Below are 27,052 nucleotides of genomic sequence, written 5' to 3'. Positions count from 1 at the left end.
CCCTCCTCGCAAAGACCTTTTGCTTCCAGCCAGCAAATCCCAAGAGAAAAATCAACCTGCTACTCTTGGCAGTACAGCCTGAAGCAGGTAAGGTCCGGGAGGTAACTTACGTTGGGGTCTTCTGTGTGCCAGGCGCCACACTCTGTCAGGCACACATCCTCATGGAACTTTCTTCACCTGCCGTAGGGTTAGTACTTCATTTTACAGGTGAAAGATTTCAGCTTAGGGAGACGGAGTAGCTTTAGTGAAATAAGTAGTAAGATTCGCCTATTGGCAGAAGACCCAGGAGAAAACAGAATTCCCGTCAAAAGGGTTTAGCTCAGGAGAACTTATTTTTTTAGATTTTATTTATTTATTTGAGAGAGAGAGCACGTGCCCAAGGTGTGGGTAGGACAAAGGGAGAGGGAGAAGCAGACTCCCTGCTGAACAGGGAGCCCGATGCAGGGCTCAATCCCAGGACCCTGAGATCATGACCTGAACTGAAGGCAGGTGCTTAATGACTGAGGTACCCAGGTGCCCCTAGTTCAGGAGAACTTAAAGAAGGGGACTATTTACAGACCTGCAGACTCAGCGGTAAGAGAATCCACAAAGGATGATGAACACCAGGGCTAAAAATAGCAGGAAGCCAGCATCACCCCTGGGAGGCAGAGAGAACAAGGGGAAGGAATAGTGTTATCACGGGAGCCCAGGTGAGCAGAAGGAGGGAAGAAATATCCTCAACCACTCTCCTCGCCTGCCTTCCTGCCTCTCATTGGCTGACCCAAGAGGAAGCGGGAGGGGAGGCTACAGTCTGTAGGGGCTGAGAGTGGGAAGAATGAATGGGAATGGGGAGACCAACAGTGCAGACCGTTGAATGTGGAGTTGGAGTTGAACTCAGAACTCACCAACTCCAAACCCTGGAGTCCTTCTGTTGCCCACATAGCCCCCTGCTTCCCACACACCAGTCTGTATGTCGGGCCATGCTGCCGAGTTAAGGACCCAAGCCTGAGTCTTTCCTGCATTCTCCAGCCAGAATACCCAGAATTCTAAAGAACGGACCGGGTGTTGGTCAGGTTAGCAGCATCTGGCAGAGAAACGAGAGCCGTGTATTCCAAGCCTGACACTCGTGTGCACTTATGATCCCCGGCTCACACTCCCCCTCTGCCAGAAGCCTCCTCCCCCCTTCCGTTGGCCTGCATGGGGCATTCCATGCAGAATGATGTTTCGTTTATTGCTATATCCCTGTATCTGGCTTGATGCCTGGCACAAAAGAGACTCACAGTGATCAGTCATGGTAGAACTCAGATGCCTCTTCAAATACCCTTTCCTTGTGGCCTTAGAGTTTTCCAGAAGCTTCTCTATCTTCTTTTACAGATAAAGAATGTGCTCTTTCTAGCCACTGATTCACTTGCGCTTCACAAAACACTTCCTAGGGGGTGCCCTTAGAGCAACAGGTCATGGCTAAGAAGAATGAGCCACTGGAAGTTAAATGACTTGCCTGAGGTCACCAGGAGAAAGTCTGGCAGCTCTCACCAGCGCATGCTCTTAGCCTCTGCTCCACCCAGTATCCCAGGGGACCTGCCTTAGAGCAGGCACCATTTCCTTTAACCCTGGTGGGACTTCTCTGGCCTGCTGGCCCTCGCTTTCCTCTGCCCCCATGAGCCTAGCTCCAGGCCTGCAGAGGCCCCTCTCAGCAGGGGCTCACGGTCGCTCCTCCCCCTGCTGCCAACTGCTCAGGCCTTTTTAGGGATCCCTACTCCTGGGAGAGATGCTGCCCTCTCTTAAGGTGCATGGAGAGTGGGCTGGGAGGGGAGGGGGAACTTTAGCCCCTGCCTGGGCTTGGGGGAAGGGTGCCTTCTGACTTGCTGGCCTTTACAGTGGGTAGGGAGACTGCTTTGGCAGGATTCATGGCTCCGCCCTCAATGTCCCTTTGCTGTGAGCTCCGAGGCCATCCCCACCTCCCCCTGCTTCCCAGCTGCACTGAGGAGTTCGTGGCCAGCTTTCCTCACTTCCTCCCTTTGGCTCCCTCTGCCTGCTGAGCCCAGGGCCCAGCCCCGCTCCCAGCCCCGCTCCCAGTCCCGCAACCTCCGCCCCCGAGGTCTGAGTTTGGGAACTGGAAAATGGGCAGAGACCAGCCAGCAAAGGGAGGCCTTAGCATTTGGGGCCAAGCCTGGGGTTGCGGGTATGGCTGGGGTGGTGACTGGAGTCCAGGAAGGAAATGCATAGGTGGACAAAGGAGGAAGAAAGCAGAGACCTTGATCTCAGGAACCTGGAGCAGCCCCTTGGGTACAATTTGTTATTTACTGAGCCCGTAGTGTGTGCCAACCACTGCCCTATCTGTATACTCTCATCGCGTCTATAAAGTAGGTATCAGAATCCCCAGTTTGCAAACAAACTGAAGCACAGTTTGAGGTCTGCCTGAGGACACGAGGAGTCGGCTAAATAGGGTTTTAAACCCAGCCCCATCCTTTTCTCCTGTAAGCAAGGAAGAAGCTGAACTGGGAACCCTAGGGCACATGGAGTGACCCCACGAGAGTGGGGGAGCAGGAAAACCAGCTGTTCTAGGGTCTCAGAGTGATAAATTTGTGGTTACTGTCAAAGTCCCCACGAGGGACCATATGTGGGAGATGGTCCCAGCTTCCTGCCGGGCTCAGGAGGCTCTCTAGCCGCTGCCCCTTTGGCACGGGGCTGGGCTCAGGGCAGAGCTGGGGTCCAGGGCTCTAAGAGTCTATCAGGGAGGCAGACGCCGGCAGGCAGGATGACAGACTCCAGAAGCCCTCCCTGAACAAAGACTGGGTGGGAGGCGGCCTGGTGTGTCCCCACCCCGCCTCCCCCGGCGACTGCTGAGCCGCGACCACAGACAGCGAGGCAGAGCGAGCATGGCGGGGCCCAGGGCCGCCCTGCTGCCCCTCGTCCTGCAGCTCACCAGCCTGGCCCAGGTCTCGGTGACCGGAGGAGGTAAGTCCGGGCGCCGAAGCCTCGGGGCGGGGGCGGTCCGGGGACCCCGTTTCTCACTCAGCGCAGCCCGAGGGAAGGAGCTGGGGCCAGGCTGCCTCTCCCGACCCCCGCCGCGGGGTGCGAGCGCCTCCGGGGCCAGTCTCGGTCCTCCCCATCGGTGGAGGAGCCCGCGTGGAGGCGCGCACGGAGGCTGAGGCCCGGGGCCCAGGAAACAGACAGGGGGCTTCCTGCACTGCCTCGGGAGGCATTTCTGCAGGCAGCAGTGGGGGAGAGGCTGTCCTGGAATCCGGGAGTCTGAAGTTAATTATTTGTCTTGAGAAGGGGGGCGGGGAAGGAGGCCCGCCATGGGAGCTGACTTGGAATTTGTGTCTGGCCTTCTCCTGGAGGGTGGGGGGTGCAGGCAGGAATTGAGGGGTCAGTGCAAGCACTTGGCAGCCGGCTGGGGAGAGGGGAGCCGAGGACAGTTCCACGGGGAGCAATCAGGCTCTGTGAAACGAGCCGGAGCGCTTTCTGCTGGTCTCTCCCAGGCAAAGGACTGGCCCTATCTTCCCTGAGGGTCCCAAAGGACCCCCACCCTCTCTCTGACTCCCTTATTGTGCCTGCTGAAGTAGACCTGGAGGCGTGGCCTAAGAGGAGGGACCGTGGGCGTGGGAGTGTCAAGCAGGGACGGAGGGTTTAAGATGCTGAGCCCTCATCCTCAGGGGCCCTGCGGAGGGCGGGGAAGAGCGCCACCTACAGGAGCCCTACAGAGGTCCAGGTGACAAGATCCCCCGCTAGAGAGGGGATGGGAATGTGCACAAGAGGCTTAAGGGCTGGCATTTGTTGGGGTGTTAGCACCTGGATGTGGGGAGTAGCAGGCCAGCCTGAAAAGAATGAGTGGCGTTTGCAAAAGCTCACATTTGGAGTTGGCGGTGGGACCTTCAGATGTGCGACATAGAGAAGTGGTGCCAGAGACCAGCAGGTGGGGGCAGGGAGGAGGGCTCTGACTTCAGCCTCCTGAGTGCAGAAAGAGGAGAGAAGAGTGGGGAGTGGGCTGGGGACAACTGGATGAGACCAAAGGTCGATGGGCTGGGGGGACACCAAAGAGGAAAACTGAGCCCCAGATATCAGAGCCCGTGGGCATGGCAGGAACCAAGCCAAGGAACTCGGGCCAAAGCAGGTTTGGAAGAAAGAAGACAATTTAGGGTTCAAATGAGGCTCTCCAATCCTCCCTTGGGAGAGTGGGGGTGGGAAATGGGTGACACAGTCCCCTGCCTCACAGGACTAGTGTCTACTAGAAACCCCTTTAGCCACCCCAGACCTGGCCTCATAATTGCTACCTCTGTGGGGAAGACCCTCCCCTCTCCTTCCTCCTCCAGACCGTCCACTGCCCACCCCAGCCGGGAGGAGGCATCTGGTCTATGCGATGTCTGTGGACTCAGTTTATACCCCCCCCCCACAGTTTTTACTTTCTTGACTGCTGGGGAGGGATTCAAGTGGGGTGGAAATGGCTGTCCAACTCCAGGCCCAAACTCAGGGGTGTGGAGCAGAGGGAACAGCCGCCCCTCCCTGTGCACAGGCTCCTTCTCTGGAAGGTGAGTGGGCAGGCGGACGGGTTGGGGTTCAGGCTGCCCCACCCCCTGCAGGGTTTGGAAAACAGGACCCAGGAAGCCTTGGCAGCTCCTCACCTACAGGCCCACCTTGGATTCTTGTCCCCTTCAGGTGGGGTCATCCTCAGGGAGCCCCCTCAGCTTGTGGACATCCACGACTCCGGGCAGCAGGAGCCAGCCCACCCCTCAGCCCCTGCTGGGGCTCCCCAGGAGCAGGGGCGCCCCCTGGAGGAACGGCTGGGAAGGCTGGAGGCCCAAATGGTAGCACTCAGAGAGCAGGTAGCCAGGGAGGCGGGGCGGGTATGTGCGGACTAGGGCAAGGCGGTGGGCCTTAAAGGAAAGAAGGGTTGCGCCTTGGGGCGGGGGGGGGGGGGGGCGGGAACAGTAAAATAGAGTTTGGTTTTAAATGCACGTGGAGAAGTTCTTATAGGAACAGTTCTTAATACTTAACTCTTTCCTACAAAGGAAGAACCCCCAGAGTACTGATTCATCAATTTAGATGGAGCACGTACTGCACATATTATACATAATCAGGAAAGATTTTGGATGGGTAAAGGTCTTCAATTGTTGAGGGGAGGGATTGGGTCCACTTCTGTCCAAAGGAGCAGCACCTCCTGCTTTCCCCTCCGCCTCTTTCCCCCAGAACAAGGAGCTGGAGGCCAGGGTGAGGCAGCTGGAGTCTTGTGAATGCCGTCCGGCTTCTGCTCAGTGCTGGGGACTGGGGCAGGCCTGGCCTGACGGTGCTCGCTGGGAGCCTGAGCCCTGCACAGCCTGTGTCTGCCGGGAGGGGGCTGCACACTGTGAGCCCAAGCTGGGGCTGCCCCATTGCCGTGGTGAGTGCTGTCCTGTCTCCCCGCCAGGCCCCCCTGGGCGCCTGGGGATGGCCCTGAGCGCCTGAGTGATGGCACCATCTCCTCCCCAGGCTGCAGCCACAATGGTCAGGCCTATCGCAATGGCGAGACCTTCTCCCCAGACGCCTGCACCACCTGCCACTGCCTGGTGAGTTCCCAGGACCCACGTGGGTATCCAGGTATGGGTGTCCCAGACCTGTCCCCCTCATCTGCCTCGTGTAAGCTACCTCTGACTATAGACTGGTGCACAAGGTGAGCAGTGCTGTCTGCCCACCCCTCCCCCAAAGCCTCGCCACTAGTGGCTCCAGATGATTCCAACTAGCTCTATTTTCTGGGGCTCAACTTCCCCCAGGTACATGGTGGGGGTCCCCCAGCCCCTCTGATTGGGGCCCAAATGATAGCACTCAGAGGGCGTGGCATGGAGGGTGGAGGGGCTGGAGCTGCTTGTCTTCCTACATCGCCCCCTCACCTGTGGACCCTCCCTAACCCTACTCATCTATCTGTCCCCCTCATCAACCCTCCTCGTCTCCATCCACATCTACCTTCTTCCAGCCTTTCCTTCCTCACTTCTCCATTTAGGAAGCTCTCAGGTTCCTTCCTATGATCTCTCCGTTCTGGGAACTTGTGGCACCCGGAAGAGATGGTTTCTGGGGCTCAGGAGCAGCAGGAGAAGATGGGTGTGGGGGTAGGATGTCTCTTTTCTGACCTCAGCCCGAGGGTAGCCCACGTACCTTGAGCTGCTTTGGCCTCTTGTTCCTCCACTGTATCGTGGTCCAGGGTGAGTTTTGGGTTCCGGAAGCTGGGTCCTCAGGGTTCTGAGGCCCGTGCGGCCCCCCTGTTGGCTTCCTCACAGGAAGGAGCCATAACCTGTACCCAGAAGCCGTGCCCAAGGGGACCCTGCCCAGAGCCAGGAGCGTGCTGTCCGGACTGTGAGCCAGGTCAGCCTCCCTCCAGCCCTGGCCCCACCTCCTGCACTCATTCTGGCCCCCAGGGCCATGGTGTGCCACCCACCACGTGCCCAGAGGGCACCTGCCCACTCACTCTGGCAGTCTGGGGAATTCAGAAGGGAAGCACAGCCAGCAAATGCATGCTCTGGCCTGAGGCAGAGCCAGAGCCTCTGTCTGATTTTTTTCCTGCCCTCAGAGGGCTTCTGACCGAGTTGAGAAGATAAACTGAAAGTTAATGTAACACAAGATTTAAGATCCAATGACCAGATTAAAAGAACTGCAGGAGGGAAGCGTGTGGGTATCTGCCAGAGCAGATGGCAGGAAAGCAGGGGGAGCCACTCAAGACTGTGTCATGGCGGGTCACCTGAGCCACATCTTCAAGAAAATGTGAGATCTCACCAGGAGGAGACAGTTATCTGTGGCCCTTTCAGCACAAGAACAGGGTGAGGAGAGATGTGTTGCAGTAAATCAGGCTGGAAAGGCCCCGTGGAAACAGCCTGCTGTAAGCCTTGCAGTTTGGACTTTCTTCTGTGGCAATGGGGAGCCATAGAAGGCTGCAGAGCCAGAATGGGGCTTCTTCAAAGGAGTACTGTAGGAATATTCATCTGTTTGGGCTAGATGCAAGAGACCAGTTAGTGGGCTAGTACGGTAGTCATCTAGGCATAGAGCCAGGAGGCCAGGGATGACCGTGGCTGCAGAGGGGGCGCTGTTTCTAAAGAAGGGGCAGGAGCTGGTGACTGGTGAGGTCCCATGGAATAATGGGAAGCTAAGAAGGCAGTGGTGCCAGGGACGTGAAGAGAAGAGGGGGTCGGGGGACAGTAACTCTGTCCCGGGATGCTACTAGCTCACAGTCAGGGACGGGGCTGTCAGATTTAGCAAAGAGAATACAGGATGCTTTGTTAAACTTGAATTTAAACAGCATATACTTTTTTTAGTGTTAAGTACGTCTCATACACTGGAACATACTTACACTAAAAAAGTATAGATTGTCTATATGGAATTTGATTCAGCTGAGCATCCTGTATTTTATGTAGCAGAATATCAGCTGGGAGTGTGAAGGGCGGGTCAGGGGCTCAGGACACCAGTGGGGTCTGGAAGTGGAGCCTGGGAGTCGTGGTCTGGGCTGGGGAGTGGTCTGGGGAGCTGGTGGAGCTCAGAGAAAAGGGACATGTGCGCACGCACGCACACACAGAACTCTCAGGATACGTGGTGCCTCGAGGCCACTGCTGGCTTGTATATCATTGGTGAAATTTTGTAAAAAAGCACCCTTTCCTTAATGCTTCTATGGTAAAATAATGGAAATCTACTGGTAACGTTTACATCGGACACTTGACTGCCATCTGCTGGGAAGTGGTGGGAATTCAGGTTCTCACCTGAATGGTGCCCTTGGACTCGGTACCCTTGTGCGTGCTTTGGCTCCAGTACTATGGGTCTCTCATGTGGGGGCCTGGCCCCGGTTTTGCAGGCTGCCCTGAAGGCCACAGGGCTGGGGAAACGTGGCACCCAGAGCCCTGTGTCATCTGCACCTGCCAGGTAAGGGAATCAGAGCCCAGCCCCGATGCACATCCCTGATGCTCAGCGTACCCCGCCCTGGCAGTGCCAAACCCAGCCTGGGGGCAGGACAGAGCTGATGCCATCCCCCTGCCCCAGAAATTGAGGCTGCAGCCTGCTGGGCACACTAGGCCAGCAGAGTAACTCAGCTTGGGCAGTGGAGAGGGAAGGAGGGCTCAGTGTCCGCCTTGCAGGCTGGGACCGTGCGGTGCCAGGGACCCTCGTGCTCGGAGCTCAACTGCCTGGAGAGCTACACCCCTCCTGGGGAGTGCTGCCCTGTCTGCCGGCCAGGTGACGTCCTGCCCTGCCCCAGCACTCCATCCCCCAGACCCCCTGTCGGTCCAGTACCTGTTCGGGGTCATGCCCTGCCTTGGGTGATGTCCCTTTGCCCTGCTGTCTGCTGACCTGTCATCCTGGCAACCCTCCCCAGGCTGTGAATATGAGGGCCACTCCTACGAAGAGGGGGCCAGCTTCTTGTCAAGCTCCAACCCTTGTCTCCAATGCTCCTGCCTGGTGAGTGCCCGCCCCCAACTTGGTCCAGGCCCTGCTCCTCCTTATTCACCTCCTGCCCCTACCCTGGGCCACACCTGCTGCTCTTTCATCCCCTCACGAACCTTCCAAGACCTGCTGCCGGTGAGGTTCCCCTCCCTCCCGGCCCTGCGGCCCGTCCCCTAAGGGTGTCAGACTCCTGCCCACCCCGCCCTCTCTGGGAGCCAGCCCCAGGCCTGGCTGCTTCTCACAGCTCTCGGTGCGTTACAGAGCGGCCTGGTTCGCTGCATACCCCTGAGGTGTCCGCCCAACCCCTGCCCTGAGCCGGTTCCCAGGCCCGGGCACTGCTGCCCAACCTGCCAAGGTAAGAGGCTGCCACGCCATTTCTTCCACTCCGGAGCCCATTCTGCTGGCCCGGACCTGGGGGGTTTGCTCAGTCGGGGAGCAATGCCCCGTCAAACTGGCTCCAGAGATGAGGTGCTTGGGCTCGCATTCTGCCCTTGCCACGTCATGGCTGCGTGCCTCTCAGGGAACTACTCTGTGCCTCAGTTCCCCATTTGTGAGCTGTGGATGATGACATTCTGTACCCTGATAAATGTTGACCACCATTACCCACTCTGTGCACAGAAGACACAGGCGGGCCATCCCGGCGGACCCCTAGAGGGGGACGCCGAGTCGCACAACAGTACTATGGCAAAGGCAGGCTGAGAAGCAGGTGCCAGGCACTGCGGAAACTCAGAGGAAGGAGACCCAGTCCAGCCTGGACACAGGAAGGAGAGCATCCTGGAGACAGCGTGTTCTGGGTGAACCCTGAGGATGGAGAGCAGTTAGCTAGGTGACAGGCAGAATAAGCCAGAGGGCATTCCAGGAAGAGAGGACAGAGGCGTGGGACAGACAGTGTGAGGCAGGTGTGTTAGGCGGGAAGCTGCAAGCACGCACCAATGGCCAAAGCCTGTGGTGAGAGCTGAGGGCCGCCCAAGCCAGAGCATGGGGAGGTGGGCGTGGCCACACTGGGTCCTGGGAGGCCTGGAAGGGCAGGCTAAGGAGCTTGGGTCTTACCCTGTCTGGGCTTTGGGAGCACCCAAGAGTCTAGGCCAAGGCATGACATAGTCTGGTTTGGGCTCAGGAGAGAGCCCCCAGGGGGCAGGGACAGGCTGAGCCGGCAGCTAGGCTGGCTCCCACCGGGCTTCCTTTCTGCCCATCTTCACCCCCACCCCAGGCTGCACGGAAGGTGGCTCTCACTGGGAGCACGGCCAAGAGTGGACTGCCCCTGGGGACCCCTGCCGGATCTGCCAGTGCCTGGTAAGCCCTGCTGCTACTCCACACCCAGGTCCACCATGTTCATTCTTTCATTTCACTGAGCACATCCCATAGGCACTGGGAGGGGACAGAGTTGGAGAAGACCTGATGCTGGGCACTTGGGGCGGGGGGACAGGGCTGTGCCTGTCTGTGTCCCAAGATCTGAGCACGGCAGTTTTCAGCATGGATTTTTGAAGTAACTCAAAGAACTTGCAAGCTCCAGGAGTGAGACAGGGCAGGATAGGAAAGGCAGCAACAGTTCTAGGGAGATTTCCTAGAGACATCGAGAACTGGGCTGTCCAGTCTGTGACCTAATGTGTGTGGCCACTGAGCCCTGGAAATGGGGCCATTCAATCTGACTTGGACTGGAGCATAAAATACACATGGGATTTTAAAGACTTAGTGTGAAAGAAAGGAATATAAAATATATCATTAATACTCTATGTTGATTGTATCTTGAAATAGCTGTTGGATAGATTGAATTGAATGGAATATCTTAAAAAGTCATTTTATCTGCTTCTATTTTCGTTTTTTATTTTTATTTTTTTCCCTTTTCCCCCCCTTTTTCCCCATTTCTTTCTACTTTTTGAAATTTGACCACCAGAGAAATTTTTTTAAAGATTTTATTTATTGGGGTGCCGGGGTGGTTCAGTGGGTTAAGCCTCTGCCTTTGGCTCAGGTCATGATCTCAGGGTCTTGGGATCGAGCCCCGCATCAGGCTCTCTGCTCAGCAGGGAGCCTGCTTCCCCTTCTCTCTCTCTGCCTGCCTCTCTGCCTGTGATCTCTGTCAAATAAGGTGCCACCCTTATTTATTTATTTGACAGAGAGAGAGAGAGAGATCAATCACAAGTAGGTAGAGAGACAGGCAGAGAAAGGGGGGAAGCAGGCTCTCCGCTGAGCAGAGAGTCCAATGGGGGCCTCCATCCCCGGACCCTAAGATCATGACCTGAGCCAAGGGCAGAGGCTTAACCTACTGAGCCATCCAGGTGCCCCAACTACTAGAGAATTTAAAGGGACTTGTGACTTGTATTATGCTTCTATTGGACAGCACAGATCTAGAAAATCATGGAAGGGGTGGGTTTAGGTCTTTAAAGGGTGAGTAGAATTGAAGCAGGGAGAAATGAGGAAAGACACTCCAGGTGATAGAAACTGAATGTTTGTGTCCCCACCCCCCAAATTCCTATATTGAATCCTAATGGTATTAGGAGGTGGGGCCTTTAGGAGGTATTTAGGTCCTGAGGGTGGCACCTTCATGAATGGGATTAGTGTCCTTATAGAAGGGACCCCAGAGAGTTAGCTCCTCCTCTCTTCAGCCACATGAAGACACCGTGAAAAGACAGGTGTCTAGGAACCTGGAAGCAGGTCCTTACCAGACCCTTCTGGCACTTGCTCTTGGACTTCCCAGCCTCCGGAACTATGAGAACCAAATTTCCGCTGTTCATAAGCCCCCCAGCCTATGGGATGCCCCCCCCTCTGTAACCATGTGCTCCCCCTCCCTGCTCACATGGACCACTCTCCCCAACATCTGTGAGAAGAGTGACTGGCTGTCCACTTACGGGACTGGCAGTATGGAGCCCTAGTGCAGGTGTGAGCTCAAGGGGTGGGATCTGTCTGGGAGGGGCTGTGGTGGAGTAGCGATAGCTGTGGTTGATTGCCAGCTCCCAGAGGTGGGTGTCACACCAGGCTGGGCATCTCATTTCATTCCCATAACAGGCTGTGAGCACAGGACTGTTGTTTTTTTAAGGATTTTATTTGTTTATTTGAGCGAGAAAGAGAGAGAGAGAGCACATGCGTGAGAGAGAGCAGGGGGGAGGGGCAGATTCCCTGCTGAGCCGGGAGCCGGATGCAGAACTCAATCTCAGGACCCTGGCATCATGACCTGAACGGAAGGCAGACACTTAACTGAGCCACCCAGGTACCCGAGGACAGAACTATTACTGTCTTTTTTCAGATGGGTAAACTGAGTCACAGAACGCTTCAGTAACGTGATGGGTTATACATCTGTATTGGTTTCCTGGGTTGCTCTCCTTGTGTGTGTGTGTTTGTGTGCACGCACATGTGTGTGTTCAAATTTCCTCTTTTTACAAAGACATAGTTCCTGGAGCGACCACCCCACTCCAGTATGACCTCATCTTAACTAATCACATCTGCAATGACCCTGTTTCCAAATAGGCCACATTCTGATGTCCCAGGGGTTAGGACTTCCACATATGAATTTGGGGGGACACAGTTCAACCCATAACAGTGCTTAGTAAGTGGATCGCAGGGACTTGATTGCTGTTCCTGCCCCCTGACGGAGCTCTAACGGCACCTTCCCCTGCCCCCCCCCATTGCCCCCTCCCAGGAGGGCCACATTCAGTGCCGCCAGCGAGAGTGTGCCAGCCTGTGCCCGTACCCTGCGCGGCCCCTGCCAGGCACCTGCTGCCCACTGTGCGATGGTGAGTCGGTGAGTGGCGCCTGGTGCAGGGGTGCAGAAAGCTCACGGATGGCCCAGTGCGGTCTCCCACAAAGGCCAGCCAGGACGGGCAGCGGGGAGAACAGCGATCCTGAGAAGGGTCTGAGGCACCGTCTTCCCCAACAGGCTGTTTCCTAAATGGGCGGGAGTACCGCCGCGGAGAGCCGGTGGGCTCTGGAGACCCCTGCTCGCACTGCCGTTGCGCTGTGAGTGTGGCTGCCTGGCAGGGAGGGCCTGGCTCCCGGGCCTGCCTCTCGGACGCTGACCAGGCCCTATTGGCAGAACGGGAGCATCCAGTGCGAGCCTCTGCCCTGCCCTCCTGTGCCCTGCAGACACCCAGGCAGGATCCCTGGGCAGTGCTGCCCAGTGTGTGACGGTGAGCTGGGGGCTTGAGTCACCTGGAGGGAGGCAAGCACTGGCCCCAGGGATGCCCGGGCACAGGGGTTCAAACCTATAGGAAGCCCTTTGGACTACAGTACAGGAGAAATCCTTGAAAAGCCTAAGCTCCTGTCACCCCAGGTGAGGGGCACGTTCTCACCTCGCCTTCTCATGGCAAACTGGGCCCCGGGGTGGGGCCTGATATCCTGGAGGTGGGGGAGCCTGGCGCATCAGGGTGGGCGGTGGACGCCTCCAGGTGGTGTGTGGCTTCACCGTAAGCCTCCTGCTCTGTCCCTACCCCCCCATCCTCCTGTCCTCCTGTCCAGGCTGTGAGTACCAGGGACATCAGTATCAGAGTGAGGAGACCTTTAGACTCCAAGAGAGTGGGCGCTGTTTCCGCTGCTCCTGCCAGGTAGCCAGTCCAGCCCTCTCCCACCCCAGATCTGAGTCAGCCCTTGGGGACCCTCAGCCAGCGTCCCTCCTAGGCCGGCGAGGTCTCCTGTGAGGAGCAGGAGTGCCCGGTTGCCCCCTGTGCACTGCCTGCCTCTGGCCCCCAACTCTGCCCAGGTATGTGTGGGGAAGGGGCGAGGGAGGAAAAGCTTCTAAGGAGGGCTGCTTCCAGCCGCCGCAGATGGTAGGGGGGGATTGCCGGGGCCATTTCCCATTCCGGTGTGTGCTCAGAGACTACCATGGGGAGGGCAAAGCCAGGTTCCTGTGGTCTGGGAGGGTCAGGGATGGCTGGAGGTATCCCAGTTGCCCCGGTGACAGCCCCCCTCCCCACTCTGCTGTAGCCTGTGTGCTTGATGGAGAGGAGTTTGCCGAGGGGGTCCAGTGGGAGCCTGATGGTCAGCGCTGCACGGCCTGCTCCTGTCATGATGGCGTGCCCATGTGTGGGGCTGTGCTCTGCTCCCCAGCCCCCTGCCAGCACCCTACCCAGCCCCCTGGTGAGTGCTCCACACCAGTCTGGCTTTCTTCCCCCACCCTCTGCTTTGTCCAGCTCCCCCGACCCCCAGTTTGCTGGGCTCTGATCTGTCTGTCCCACCCAGGTTCTTGCTGCCCCAGCTGTGAGAGCTGCACCTACCATGGCCAAGTGTATGCCAATGGGCAAAACTTCACAGACGCAGATAGTCCTTGCCACACCTGCCACTGCGAGGTAGCTCCCCGGGTTCGCCGCTGCCCTGCTGAGCCCCTCCTGGGGCCCACCCCCATTGCCCTCTCCCCTGCTCCCAGGAGGGGACTGTGAGGTGCTCCTTGGTTGACTGCCCTCCCACAACTTGTGCCAGGCCCCAGAGTGGACCCGGCCAGTGCTGTCCCAGGTGCCCAGGTATGTGCTTCTTGCACCTGGGGGCCCTAGACCCAGCTCTCCCGTGACCCCCTGGGCTCACCAGATACCTTAGAAAGCAACCACCTTTGGAACTGTTTCCAGCCGGACACAGCTTGGAACTCTCTGGAACTCACAGAGTATGGGCGGGAGGGAGAGTAGAGATTTGTTTCTCCCTTTGTGCTACTCCAGGACCCGTCCCTCCCATTATGTATGCCCTCTTCCTATCCCCCCGCAACCAGTCAGGTATATTTGCATATCTTTCTGTATAAAGCAGGTTCATGCCACAAACATTTGGGTCTGGCATGTGGAGATTGGGTGCTGGCGTGCCCCGTTCCCCGGATCTGCCCCGGTGGAGGGTCTGTGCCAGGGTGCGTCTCACAAACACACACACTTGCAAGCATGAGCTCCCCGGCTCTTCCCTCTCAGAGGCAGGTAAATGGGCTCAAATACACACACATACACACACACACATGCACACACACACACACACACACGTGTGCCCACGCACACATAGGGTGTGCTCAGAGAGATACCCACACCCGCCTACATGGACCCCTCCTCCACTCTCTTGGGGCTTCCTCTTGGCCTTGCCTCAGTGGCTCTGGACTCCAAGGGCTGCCAGCGCAGCTCTAGAACTGTCAGCCTCTACTGTGCCCCTTCCCCTGCCCCCATGCTCAGACTGCATCCTGGAGGAACAAGTATTTGTGGACGGAGAGAGCTTCTCCCATCCCCGAGACCCCTGCCAAGAGTGCCAGTGTCGGGAAGGCCATGCCCGTTGCCAGCCTCGGGCCTGCCCCCCTGCCCCCTGTGCCCACCCACTGCCTGGTTCCTGCTGCCAGAGCAACTGCAACGGTGAGGTGGAGGGGATAGGGAAAGGGGGGGTGGGGGGTGGTCTCCTGGGATGGCTTGGTCCCATCTGTGGGCTTTTAGGGCTGAAAGGGCGGCATACCCGGGGAGGAGCAGGGCCTCTCCCATTACTATAGCTGCCCCTTCCCCCAGGCTGTGCCTTTGGTGGGAAAGAGTACCCCAATGGAGCCGACTTCCCCCACCCCTCTGACCCCTGCCGGCAGTGTCGCTGTCTGGTGAGTCTGTCCCCGTGGGAGGAGGCGTCCCAAGGAGGGGGATCTCCTCTGCCCGCCACCGCTAAGCAGCCCTGTGCCGTGGCCCCCCTGTTGCAGGGCGGCAGCGTGCAGTGCCTCGCCCGCCACTGCCCTCCGCTGCCCTGTCCAGAGCCGGTCCTGCTGCCCGACGAGTGCTGCCCCCAGTGCCCCGGTAGGCGCGGCCCTTGGGCAGATCTGCCCGGCAGAGAGCGGGGAGGCTCCGCAGCCTCCCCCTGGACCCCTGACACGCTCTTCTCTTGCTCAGCCGCCTCCTCAGGCTGCCCGCGGCCGGGGGGCGGGGTCCCTGCCCGCCACCTGGAGCACTTCTCCCTGCCCGAAGACCCCTGCCGCCGCTGCCTCTGCCTCTACGGCTCCGTGTCCTGCCAGCGGCTGCCCTGCCCACCTGCGCCCTGCGCCCACCCACGCCAGGGACCCTGCTGCCCCTCCTGCGATGGTAACGCCCCGGCGGCGCCCCCAGTGCCACCACCTCCCCGCCCCCTGCTCCTTCCCACTCTGCCCCAGACCCTCGCCCTCTCTTGCGCCCTCTAGTCCGCAGCACCCTCTCTCCAGCCCCTGACGCTGGGCGGTCCCAATTCTCCTCCTTCCAAGCCCAGCCCTCCCACCTCCTGGTTCCCACTAAGAATTGGGGAGACAGTGCCCGGTCCGCAGGGCCTGGGAGGCTGTGGGCCTGGCCGACAGCCTCCCGCTCCTGCCCTCCTCGCCTGCCCCCCCCCAGGCTGCCTGTACCAGGGGAAGGAGTTTGCCAGCGGGGAGCGCTTCCCCTCACCCAGCGCCGCGTGCCACGTCTGCCTCTGCTGGGAGGGCAGCGTCCGCTGCGAACCCAGGGCCTGTGCCCCTGCTCAGTGCCCCTTTCCTGCCAGGGGTGACTGCTGCCCTGTCTGTGAAGGTGAGGGGCAGGGGACTATGGGTATGAGGGGCTGGGAGGGCGGGGTCAGCATCACCTTTACTGCCCACCGTGCATCCACAACATCTATCACATAATAATGAACCCTGGACTAAAACCTGGAGTTGCTCCTACCACTGCTGCCATTTGGCTGTGTGACCCTGGACAAGTTACATAACCTCTTCGGACCTCTCTTTTTTTTTTTTTTTTAATTAAAAATGCATTTTAAAAATGTGCATTTTTGTAAGATACATATAACTTAAAATTCACTACCTTAACCATATTTTTTTTAGATTTTATTTATTTATTTGACAGACAGAGGTCACAAGTAGGCAGAGAGGCAGGCAGAGAGAGAGAGGAGGAAGCAGGCTCCCTGCTGAGCAGAGAGCCCGATGTGGGGCTCAATCCCAGGACCCCAAGATCATGACCTGAGCCAAAGGCAGAGGCTTTAACCCACTGAGCCACCCAGGTGCCCCTACCTTAACCATTTTTAAGTGTAACTCTATCTTTAGTTCCTGTAAACAAGAGAGGGTTGAACAAAACCCAGTTCCCCAGTCTTTGGTCACCCTTGTACTATCTTAGCAGTGTTGTTATAGACACTCTACCACCTGTAATTTTATTCAGGTAACTATTTTTCTTTTTTTTTTTTATTTTATTTATTTGAGAGCAAGAACAGTAGTCGGAGGGAGGAGCAGAAGGAGGAGAAGCAAACTCCCCGCTGAGCAGGGGCCCCCCCACCCCCCCAAACCCCCAACCCCCATCCCCCCACCCCCCCACCCCCCACCCCCATTGCGGGGCTCGATCCAGGGATTCCAGGATCATGACCTGAGGCAAAGACAAACGCTTAAACAACTGAGCCACCCAGGCACCCCAATGAACTTTTTTCAAATCAACTTTTAAATTTAAATCTTTTTATAAAGGAGTCTTTATAGCATACTGTAAATGAATTCGATTTGCCAGGAATGAAGGTGACCATAAATATTAATGCAGTTAAAAATAAAACATTAAATTTGAGTCTGACACTTGCCTGCCAAGGCTTTGAGACTCAGACACGCCTCTTTTTCTTTTTTCTTTTTTTTTTTTTTCCTGTTAAGTCTATTTTTTTCTTTACAGCAGTTTTAGGTTCACAGCAAAAGTGAGAGAAAGGTACAGAGGTTTCCCATGTCCCCCCGTCCCCGTACCTGCACAGCCTCCCACATGCCCCCACTGGAGGGGGGCATTTTACGAGCCAACACTGATACATTATGACCTGAAGAGCCCCTTCTTTTTAAAAAAAAAGGTGGTCAGCAAGAGTCGGAGAGCTGCGTGGGTCAGGCTGCCACCGCTCTGGGACACCCTCCCCGTCCCTGATTAATCAGAGGGCTGGCACCACATCTCCTGAGCCATCTTGGGCTCTCTCCAGCTCTCCTCGGCTTGGGGACGTTGGTGCCTTCTGGCTGGGCAGGGGCCTGCTGAGTGTTTCTCTCTGGGGACAGATTCTGTGTGGGTCTTTCCCGATAGACTAGACGGCAGGCTGAACGGGAGGAAGTCTGCCCTTGGGCCAGTTCCTCCACCCCAGACCCCTCTGCCCCCCTTCCCCTGCCTGGCTCGAGCCCTCCCCTCACCCCAGCTCAGGCCCAAGCAGGGAACTGGACCACTGCTCACCTCTTACCCTTTCTGCCCTCTGCCCTCCCCCTCGCCATCCTCTCTTGAAGGCTGTGAGTATCTGGGGGAGACCTACCTGAGCAGCCAGGAGTTCCCAGATCCCCGAGAGCCCTGCAATCTGTGTACTTGCCTCGGAGGCTTCGTGACATGTGGCCGCCGGCCCTGCGAGCCCCTGGGCTGCAGCCACCCACTCACTCCGGCTGGACATTGCTGCCCGACCTGCCAGGGTAGGACAGCACCTGCCCTCCCTGCCCCTTCTGGGGCTCCCAGGGGCCCCGTCACCAGGCCTTGCCACCATCACCCCTGTCCTGAGAGAGCCACAAGGCAAACCCACATGCTGTGCTCTCCTCAAACCACGCCTGTGCCCTCCTGTCTGTCCCTGCTATTCCCTAAGACTCACGGTTGTGCTCATCAAATAACTGGGCCTCGTGCTTCCAGAACTTCCTGCTCTTAAACTGTCTCACTGCCTTCCTAAAATGGCACATTACTAGACTCGGACCCATTCGATGGCTCCCAGGCCCTTGAGTCAGCAGTCCTGAGAGGCAGCTTCCTTCCCTCCTGGCTTCTTTTGGCCACGATCCTGACTGAGCCCGGCCCACCTCTAGCCTTCATTTCCAGGAGTGCCTGTTCCTCACCACGTCTTCCCGCGGACCCCACAGGCGGCAGCTTGCCCACCATCTTTGACCCCAGCTCCAGTCCTCTCCCCCTTCACACCTGCGGGGGTCCCCACTTGCAGCTAGCCAGGGGCTGTCCTCCCACCATCCCCTCATGGGCCATGGCAGGCCGCACTTGCCGTCTCCCCCAGCCAAGGCGGAGGTCCCCGGGCCCAGCCACGCAAGGCCATGGGGGACTGGGCTGATGGCCACTCTTTGGCTGCGCTTCCTGCCCTGCCAGGATGTCTCTATCATGGAGTCACTGCGGCCCCTGGAGAGACCCTTCCTGACCCGCTTGACCCCGGCTGTTCCCTCTGCACCTGCCAGGTGAGGTGGCCTCTTGGAAACCTGTAACCTTTCATCGCTTAGTCCTCTCTGGCCCACCCACCCCACCGTCTCCCAGGGGTACCATCTGGTGGAAGAGGATTGGATTCGGGTCTCCCGGGCCAAGGGAGGGGGGGCTGGAGCCTGGCAGGCTCAGTAGGGACACCCTACCCTGGGGCAATGTGTAGCCTGTTTGGAGGTGGTGACGACATGGAGTCAAGAAGCAGCAGTGTGACCTCTCTCCTTCAGGAAGGTTCCGTGCAGTGCCGGAAGAAGCCCTGTCCTCCAGCTCTCTGCCCCCATCCCTCTCCAGGACCCTGCTTCTGCCCTGTTTGCCACAGTGAGCTGCTTTCCACATGCCCTGCTCCCTGCTCATTCCCCTCCCCTCCCCCCTGCCTCTGTCCGCCAGGCCTGTGGTTGGACAGGGCGAGCTGGCACAGCCCCTCACCCAGGAAATGTGTTTTCCACAGGCTGCTTCTCCCAGGGCCAGGAGCACCAGGACGGGGAAGAGTTCGGGGGGCCCCCAGGCAGCTGTGAGTGGTGTCGGTGTCAGGTATGGTAGGGAGGGGGCAGAGTGGGGTAGGGCGGGGACAGGGCCACAGTGCCTCTGGGGCACCTGGCCTAGAGGGCGTCTCCTGCAGGCCGGCCAGGTCAGCTGCGCGCGGCTGCCGTGCCCTCCTCTGTCCTGCCCGCTCCAGGTCACGGAGCCGGGCAGCTGCTGCCCTCGATGCAGAGGTATGCCTGGCCCCATGGGGCTGTCCCTTTGTTTCGCCCCTGGCCCCATGCCCTGTATCCACCCCACCTTCCTCTCTTAGCTCTCCCCTGGCCACCCCCTCCCTGTCCACACCACCTGGCCCTCTCACGCCCTGGCTCTGGAGCGCTCCTCCTTGCCGGTCTTCAGTTCTTCCTACCTCTCCCTGCCCCTGGCCCGCCAAGACCATTACCCCTCAAAACTGCCCCCTTCCTCACCACACTCTGGTCATCATCATCATAACGACGATTCACATTTGCTGAGCACATCCCATCTGAGCTCAGCACTCGACACATATCTCATTTAACCCACACACTATCAGATAGGTACTGTTATGATTCCCATTTTACAGATGAGAAAACTGAGGTACAGAGAGGTAAACATAACTTGTCTGTAGTCATGCAGCTAGTAAATAAGTGGTAGTCAGGATTTGCATCTGAGCCATCTGGTTCCATATTGTTAACCTGGGGCACATGCTTAGTGATGGAGCCTTTCATTCTTTCTGCATGCACTTATTACACACCTACTGCATGCCAACTGCCATTGCTGGTACTGGTCTACTATTCATTGTAACCCTTGGTCTAGAAAGCAGGCAGACATGGAATGGGATTAAGAACCCAGGTTCTGGCCCTCAGCCAGGGTCCTTCCCTGCCACCATGCACAAGAGCTCTGTCCCAGGCCACCTTCTCACCTCCTCCCTGAAGGTCCCGCTCCTGGCAGCCACATGCCCTGCCGAGCACCCAGGGTTGGGGGGACAAGGGCATACTGGCAGAACCAGAACTCAGAGCTCACCCACGCCCACCTGGGACACAGGCTGCCTGGCTGGTGGGGAGGAGCACCCTGAAGGCAGTAGCTGGGTGGACCCGCAGAGCCCCTGCTCCTCCTGCATGTGTCATGATGGCGTCGTGACCTGTGCCCGCCTCCAGTGTGTCAGCTCCTGCGCCCGGCCCCACCAAGGGCTCAATGACTGCTGCCCTCGATGCTCTGGTACTGGGAACCTGGGGCCAGCGTGGGGGAGGCAAGGAGGCAGCACCTGGTCCGCATCTCCCTCCGGGGCTGGGCAGCAGAGCCGGGCTGTTCTAGAAGTGGCCCCCATTCTTGCACACTCTCCAGTCCCTGGAGCTGGGGGTCACTGCAGGGAGAGAGAACCCCACCCCCTGGTGTTCCTGCCAACCTAAAGGCTCCCTGGTCTTGTTCTGCTCCTACCCTCCCGCCCCCACCCCGCCCCGCCCCAGACTGTGAGCATAAGGGCCGCAAGTATGAACCAGGGGAGAGCTTCCAGCCTGGGGCAGACCCCTGTGAAGTGTGCATCTGTGAGGTGGGTGACGGCAACGCTGAGGGGTGGGGAAGCCTGGACCCTGGGGGGCACAACCACTATGAGGGTCAGAGAGAGGATTGTGCCTCTGTGGCCAGGAGGAGAGGCAGGACTTGGGGTGAAGTGAAGAGCTAAGCGGGGCCAGGAAGTGTGGGTGGGGCAGCACTGAGTGGGGATGTGGGGATGTGGGGCTGGGGGCAGTGGGAAGGCCCTCCTGGCTGGAGGGTAGTGTGGGTGTGTATGGGAGGTAGGGGGAGACACCTGGGAAGTGGTTGTGGGGGGATGTTAGAGAATTCCATGTGAAAGTAATGGTGAGCAGACATATGACATCCCATGTCTGGAGACCTGGCAGGGAGGGGGGAGAATAGCATGAAAGTACGGGAGGATCCGTGGTCACATCAAGGGTCAGGCCTGAGTAACTGGCAAGAGAAGGGGACATCACCTCTGGGTTAGGGCTCAGGGTGAGAAGCAACCTGGGGAGACGGTCAGTCTCTGCAGACGGGAGTTTAATCGCCCAAGACGTATCCAGGGGGAGGTGCAGCAGGCAGATGGAAGAGCCTGGAGTCCAGAGGGAAAAGGGTGCGTCTCGGCTGCCAGGGCCTGGGACCCACCCCATTTGCTCACTCATTTTTGTAGCTGCAGCCTGAGGGACCCCCCAGCATTCAGTGTCATCGACGGCAGTGTCCCAGCCTGGTGGGCTGTCCCACCAGCCAGCTCCTGCCCCCTGGGCCCCAGCACTGCTGCCCCACCTGTGCCCGTGAGTCCCTGGATATGGGGGTAAAAAAGAGGGTAGGACGGCCACCCCCAGAGTGACACTGGAAGAACCAGTCTGCTCTCCTCGGCAGCCCCAGCCTTCACCCTTTCTTGAGTTTGATGGACTTACGGAAGCCCATGCACTGGCCAGGCAGCCCCCAGGGAGAACTGGGGATCCTTGACTGAAGCCACACACAGTTTATGGGGCCTCTTGCCCAGCAAGTGGCGCTGTGGGGTGAGACTTGCCCTCCTCTGGCTTCTTTTTTTTTTTTTTTTTTTAATTAATTAATTAATTTATTTGACAGAGAGAGAGATCACAAGTAGGCAGAGAGGCAGGCAGAGAGAGAGGGAGAGAGAGAGACGGAAGCAGGCTCCCTGCTAAGCAGAGAGCCCGATGCGGGACTCGATCCTAGGACCCTGAGATCGTGACCTGAGCCGGAGGCAGAGGCTTAGCCCACTGAGCCACCCAGGTGCCCCCTTCCTCTGGCTTCTTGAGAGCACCAACTGGAGACCAGAGGGGCTACAGAGGTGGGGAGTTGTTCTTACCAACACTTGCTAGGATGTGCTTCAGGGAAGGAGAAGAGGACTGACATTATTATGCTAGACACTGTACATGGTGCTTTGAATAAACAGTATCCCATTTAATTCTCGGTTGCCCAGTGAGAGGTATTGTTGTTCCCTTTTACAGATGAGAAAACAGAGGTTTTCTCATCTGTAAAATGCTGAATCTAATGCTGAAGCCAGGATTAGAACCTGGAGTACCTACCTGGCTCTCTGGGCTTCCTTGTGCCATTTTCGCCAGGAGACATAAAAGGAAGTAGCAGAGGGAGCCGGGGAGGCATCCTGATGGTCCTTAGGGACCTCGGGCTAAGGAAACCACGCCCTGTCCACTTCCAGGCGCTCCACTCTAGTTAATGTTCTTTTTAAAAAGTCTAAACTTTTTTTTTGCTGACCCCAGAAGAAAGAGGACTTCTCTTAGACTCAGGGTGCTGGGGATAGAACTATGCCCTAGGCCTAAGATGTCTGGGGACACAGTGGGTAGGTGGGCTTTTGCCCCCTGCTGCCCCCTTCTCCCCCCAACACGGAGTTCTTGTCTTCACAGAGGCGCTGAGTAACTGCACAGAAAGCCTGCTGGGCTCTGAGTTGGCCCCGCCTGACGCTTGCTACACCTGCCAGTGCCAGGTGAGCCCTTCTGCCTCGGAGACTCCCAAAGCTCTCTCTTCCTCCTCTGTAAGCTGTGGCAGCGCCCCCCTGCCCTGCAGCAGCTCCAGGCTCCCCACTCACCCCAACATCCACCCACTTGTCTGGGACATCATACCTGGCCTAGGCCTGCTCCCAATGACACCATGCTCCCTCCCTGCTGATCTCTGCCGGTGGTGGTCACACGCCCTTCCACAGGACCTGACATGGCTCTGCGTTCACCGGGCCTGTCCCGAGCTCAGCTGTCCCCTGTCAGAGCGCCATACCCCCCCTGGGAGCTGCTGCCCCATGTGCCGAGGTAAGTGCCAGCCTTGACTTGCATCTCTGAGCCTGAACCCAGGGGGTAGCCAGGCAGGGAGGCATCCAAAGGCTTACATGGGCAACCTAGGGTCTATACTCCAAACGCAGGCTTCATTCTTTTGGAGAAATAAAGGGTTACTCATGGGGGTGCAGAAAGCCAAGAAAAGCAGGGAATGAAGTCTGGATTCTCGAGGCCTCACTTGAGACTTGTCGGTGGGCTGAGGGACCCCAGGCCCACTGACCAGGGTTTGCAGTGAGCTGGCAGCTGGCCCATGGGAAGGTTCCAGCCTCTGGCTCTTTGGGCTTCCGGGGCCCTTTCTGCTTCCTGAGCCCTGGGGTAGGGCCTACCATCTAGTAGGTCATCTGGACACTGGTTGAGGAAATCAGCAGCATCAGGGTGCCCGTGGAGGGGTGTGGCACTCCCCTGCTGTGGGCCTTCTGGGTGCGCTCCAGAGAGGAGGATGTAGCTGGAAGGACAGTGCTCCCGCGTCCTCACTTCTTCCTTCTCAGAGTGTGTGGTGGAGGCCGAGGGCCGGAGAGTGGCCGATGGAGAGAGCTGGCAGGACCCCAGCAACCCGTGCATTACGTGCACCTGCCACGTGAGCGGGGATCACCGGGTGGGCAGGGGTGGGGCAGAGGGCCTTAGGGATGGATGGACAGAGGAGTCTCAGGACACTGGACCAGTGAATATGGGGTCTTTGAGGTAATTAGAAAAAGGCGGCCCCTCTGAGCGAGGGCGGGCAGCGGCTGGCGTGTGCTGGGGCAAGGAACTAAGGTTTGATTTCATCCCCCACTTGAACATGACCTGGGTGTTCTTTTGGGGCAGGGGCAGAGAGAAGGGGTGGCTGCCTCAGACTGTGACCCAGAGGGCCTCCAGAAGTGTGAGGCCCAGGGCCCCCAGGTCCTGCAGGAGGTCTTTAGTGCAATGACTTCTCCTCAGGGGGGCCACGTGGAGTGCGACCCGGAGGAGTGCCCCGCCCTCTCCTGCCCGCAGGGCTGGGCGAAGGTGCCAGAGGCCGGCCGCTGCTGTGAGCGATGCCAAGGTGACAGCCAGAGCGACAGCGGGGTTGGGGACGAGCGAGACCCAATGCGAGGGACGGGCAGTTGACCCTACCCCGCTTCTTGTCCCCTCAGCTTCCGCCCAGTCGTGCGCGCACCAGGGCCGGGAGGTGGCCTCCGGGGAGAGCTGGGCGGTGGACGTTTGCACCACCTGCTCCTGCGTGGCCGGCACGGTGCGCTGCCAGAGCCAACGCTGCCCGCCGCTCTCCTGTGGCCCTGTGAGTGCCGCGGTCGAGGGCGGTGGGGTGAGTGGGCACGTGGCACCCACACCCGGGTGAGACCAGGCGGGAGGAAGGAGGCAGGGTTTGGGGAGCGGCCGCCGCGTGGCGGAGCCGGGAGTAGCCGGGGCCGTGCAGTTCCCAGGTGTGGCCACAAGGCGGCGCCCCGAGCCCGCTCACGGTGAGTCCGGAAGCTGAGCGGGAGTCCCTGGAGATTCCCGGGCGGGCGCGCCTCGGTCCCGGGCAGTCTCTGCGTGGGGCATGGCGGGGAGGGCGATGTTGCTGACTGGATCTGGGGCTGAGGCCAGGACGAGGCCCCCGCCCTGAGTCCCGGCAGCTGCTGCCCCCGCTGCCTGCCTCGACCCGCCTCCTGCATGGCCTTCGGAGACCCTCATTACCGCACCTTCGACGGCCGCCTGCTGCACTTCCAGGGCAGCTGCAGCTACGTGCTGGCCAAGGACTGCCGCGGAGGGGACTTCAGGTGCGCAGACCCCCGTGCCTCCTCCCTAACTCCCTACACCTGTCCCTGCTGACCCCGGCACCTGGGCCTCTCCCTCCACAGCGTGCACGTGACCAACGCCAACCGGGGCCGGAGGGGTGTGGCCTGGACCCAGGAGGTGGCGGTGCAGCTCGGAGACGTGACCGTGGGGCTGCTGCAGGGTAGAGTGGTCACGGTGAGCAGAGCTGATGACCCGGGGAAGGACGGTCCTGCGCCGTCCGCCGTCCACTTGTCAGTCCCGAGGCCGCCCCTCCTCCTGCCTCCCTCCTCCAGGTGGACGGGCGCCCCGTGGCCTTGCCCTTCCTGCAGGAGCCGCTGCTGTACGTGGAGCTGCAGAGACGCACCGTGATCCTGCACGCCCAGCCGGGGCTCCAGGTGCCGCTGTCAGGGCCAGTGAGGGTGTGGGAGCTCCCGGCCTGTTCAGGCCTCTCTATCTGGAGAGGCAGTGGGAATACTAGCTAGGGCCAGGGCCAGATCAGGCCAGGAAGGTGAGAAAGTTCTGCTGGATTCTGAGGGGAGGAGAGGAATCATGATCAGACACCCTGGATAGAGTGAAAGGAAATCTGAGCCTAGTTTCTAATCTTGATTCAGCCACCAACACAGTGGGGCACTTAGGTCCCCTCTGGGCCTGTTTTCTCACTGGTAAAAAAAAAAAAAATATATATATATATATATATATATATGGGGGGGTAGATTTTTAGAAGGATGTCAGTTAAGGTCTCCTAGGTGGCTCCTGAGATCCTTCCAACTCCCATGCCAGAGAGTGAATTTCTCCCTGCCTTTGGCAAGAAGTACACTTTGTAAATTCCTAAAAGAAGGCTTGTCTACCCTTGTGATCTGGACTCGAATTGTGCTTTGTTCTCTGTAAGGCCCTAATGCCCATGAGAAAGTGACCCTCTGGAAGCAGGTTTGCATTTCACCAGGGGCCCAGCTCCGTGGGGAGCCTCTCTCCACGCATTCTCCTCCCCTACAGTGTGGAGGGTGCTGACAGTGCCTGGGGCCAGGATGGGGTCCCTACCTTTCCCCACTCCCCAATCCCAGGCTTGCTGCACAGGTGCTGTGGGACGGGCAGTCTCAGGTGGAGGTGAGCGTACCGGGCTCCTACCGGGGCCAGATGTGCGGGCTCTGTGGGAACTTCAATGGCTTTGCCCAGGATGACCTGCAGGGCCCTGAGGGGCTGCTCCTGCCTACAGAGGCTGCCTTTGGGAACAGCTGGCAGGTGAGCGGCACAGGAGCTGGGTGGCTGAGGGAGGCACACTGAGTGGGAGTCTTAGAGCAGCCGGCTTACATGGGAAGTCGGGGGTGGGGGGGACACACCGATGGGTTTGGCAGCTTCAGGATGATTTGGGGGCTTCTGGCCTGTCATGGTGCTGGGGCAGGGGTGGGGGGCAGGACAGCCTGATGAAAGAGGCATCCCCTAAATCCGCAAGCCCTGCCTTGGACTCGCCGGCTATGTGACATTGAATAAATCCCTTACCTGCTCTGGGCCTTGGCTTGTCCATCTGTAAAATGGGGACAAGGAGAAAGTTGCCAGTACTTCCTTTGCTGTTCCTGTAGGGAGGTTTCTGAAGCTAAACCAAAATATTTGGTGGAAAGTGTTTTGAAGAACGTAGCACACAAAGGTCAGCTGCCAGTGGATGCTGTCCCATCACGGTCACTCTTCCCACCTAGGTCCCAGAAGGGCCGGGACCTAGCCGGCCATGCTTCAAGGGCCGCGAGGTGGATCCGTGCAAGGCATCGGGTTACCGGGCCAGGCGTGAGGCCAACGCCCGGTGTGGGGTGCTGAAGTCCTCCCCATTCAGTCGCTGCCACGCTGTTGTGCCACCGGAGCCCTTTTTCGCCGCCTGCGTGTATGACCTATGTGCCTGTGGCCCCGGCTCTTTGGCCGATGCCTGCCTCTGTGACGCCCTGGAGGCCTACGCCAGCCACTGCCGCCAGGCAGGGGTGACGCCGGCCTGGAGGGGCCCCACACTCTGTGGTGAGGGGCGATGCCCAGTGCGAGTTGGGGAAGAGGGCGGCACAGGGGGCTCAGGTCTGGACGGGGTTAGCAGGTAGCAGGAGGGCCTCATCGCCAGGGGTCCCGCATGACCTTGCCTTCCATTCCACCTGCAGTGGTGGGCTGTCCCCTGGACCGTGGCTTCGTGTTCGATGAGTGTGGCCCGCCCTGTCCCCGTACCTGCTTCAACCAGCACATTCCCCTGGGAGAGCTGGCGGCCCACTGCGTGAGGCCCTGCGTTCCTGGCTGCCAGTGCCCTGCGGGCCTGGTGGAGCACGAGGCCCACTGTATCTCACCCGAGGCCTGCCCACCTGTCCAACTCACTGGCGACCAGCCCCCCAGACCTCTGCCTAGCCCCGGCCAGTAGCCCTAGGGGTCACACGGAGCCAGGATGATACCAGGACTCCAGAGCCGTGGACAGAGGGCCCCATCCAGGCCCCAGGAGCCTGGGCCTGTGGCACACAAAGACCTCAATGTGTTCAGTAAGAAGTAAAATTGGGGCTCTCCTAAGGCATA

General features: G+C 58.8%; 1 protein-coding gene and 1 long non-coding RNA gene across 3 annotated transcripts; one reads left to right on the top strand and one right to left on the bottom strand.

Annotated features, from left to right (window-relative positions):
- On the bottom strand, nt 1-3,207 carry LOC106004594. The gene is made up of 3 exons (XR_001177629.2): nt 2,906-3,207; nt 560-637; nt 1-267 (listed from the first exon to the last, which is right to left on the bottom strand). It is a non-coding gene; the product is annotated as an uncharacterized LOC106004594 (long non-coding RNA).
- On the top strand, nt 2,639-27,052 carry LOC101690780 (kielin cysteine rich BMP regulator). 2 transcript variants are annotated; one of them, XM_004741792.3, is made up of 42 exons: nt 2,639-2,937; nt 4,639-4,805; nt 5,170-5,359; nt 5,449-5,525; nt 6,231-6,315; nt 7,790-7,857; nt 8,070-8,166; nt 8,306-8,388; nt 8,635-8,728; nt 9,584-9,666; nt 12,008-12,101; nt 12,245-12,324; nt 12,401-12,494; nt 12,823-12,908; nt 12,982-13,063; nt 13,288-13,440; nt 13,543-13,649; nt 13,727-13,820; nt 14,499-14,672; nt 14,820-14,902; nt 14,999-15,092; nt 15,186-15,374; nt 15,657-15,827; nt 17,519-17,695; nt 18,363-18,448; nt 18,695-18,785; nt 18,916-18,998; nt 19,087-19,180; nt 20,010-20,183; nt 20,432-20,514; nt 21,148-21,268; nt 22,367-22,446; nt 22,663-22,762; nt 23,275-23,363; nt 23,705-23,807; nt 23,899-24,041; nt 24,350-24,522; nt 24,604-24,715; nt 24,814-24,915; nt 25,595-25,759; nt 26,212-26,518; nt 26,653-27,052. In XM_004741792.3, the coding sequence occupies exons 1-42, from the start codon at nt 2,859-2,861 to the stop codon at nt 26,901-26,903; spliced, it is 5,058 nt and encodes a 1,685-aa protein (XP_004741849.2). In that variant the 5' UTR covers nt 2,639-2,858; the 3' UTR covers nt 26,904-27,052. The 2 variants fall into 2 exon arrangements, with proteins under 2 accessions (XP_004741849.2, XP_044918902.1); XM_045062967.1 differs by lacking the exon at nt 2,639-2,937 and having other exon boundaries at nt 4,700-5,076.

The sequence above is a fragment of the Mustela putorius genome, unplaced genomic scaffold (genome assembly GCF_011764305.1).
Source record: "Mustela putorius furo isolate JIRA1106 unplaced genomic scaffold, ASM1176430v1.1 tig00003845_pilon_pilon_pilon, whole genome shotgun sequence".
NCBI classification, from domain to species: domain Eukaryota; kingdom Metazoa; phylum Chordata; class Mammalia; order Carnivora; family Mustelidae; genus Mustela; species Mustela putorius.
The sequence above is the reverse complement of the archived record's forward strand: the minus strand, read 5'-3'. Positions and strand labels throughout refer to the sequence as shown.

Excerpts from the sequence above, each read along its gene's own strand:
- LOC101690780 (XM_004741792.3), top strand. The coding sequence starts at position 2,859 with ATGGCGGGGCCCAGGGCCGCCCTGCTGCCCCTCGTCCTGCAGCTCACC. Across the intron at positions 13,064-13,287 it reads TGGCCCCCAACTCTGCCCAG|CCTGTGTGCTTGATGGAGAG; the intron begins GTATGTGTGGGG and ends ACTCTGCTGTAG. Across the intron at positions 17,696-18,362 it reads TTGCTGCCCGACCTGCCAGG|GATGTCTCTATCATGGAGTC; the intron begins GTAGGACAGCAC and ends CTGCCCTGCCAG.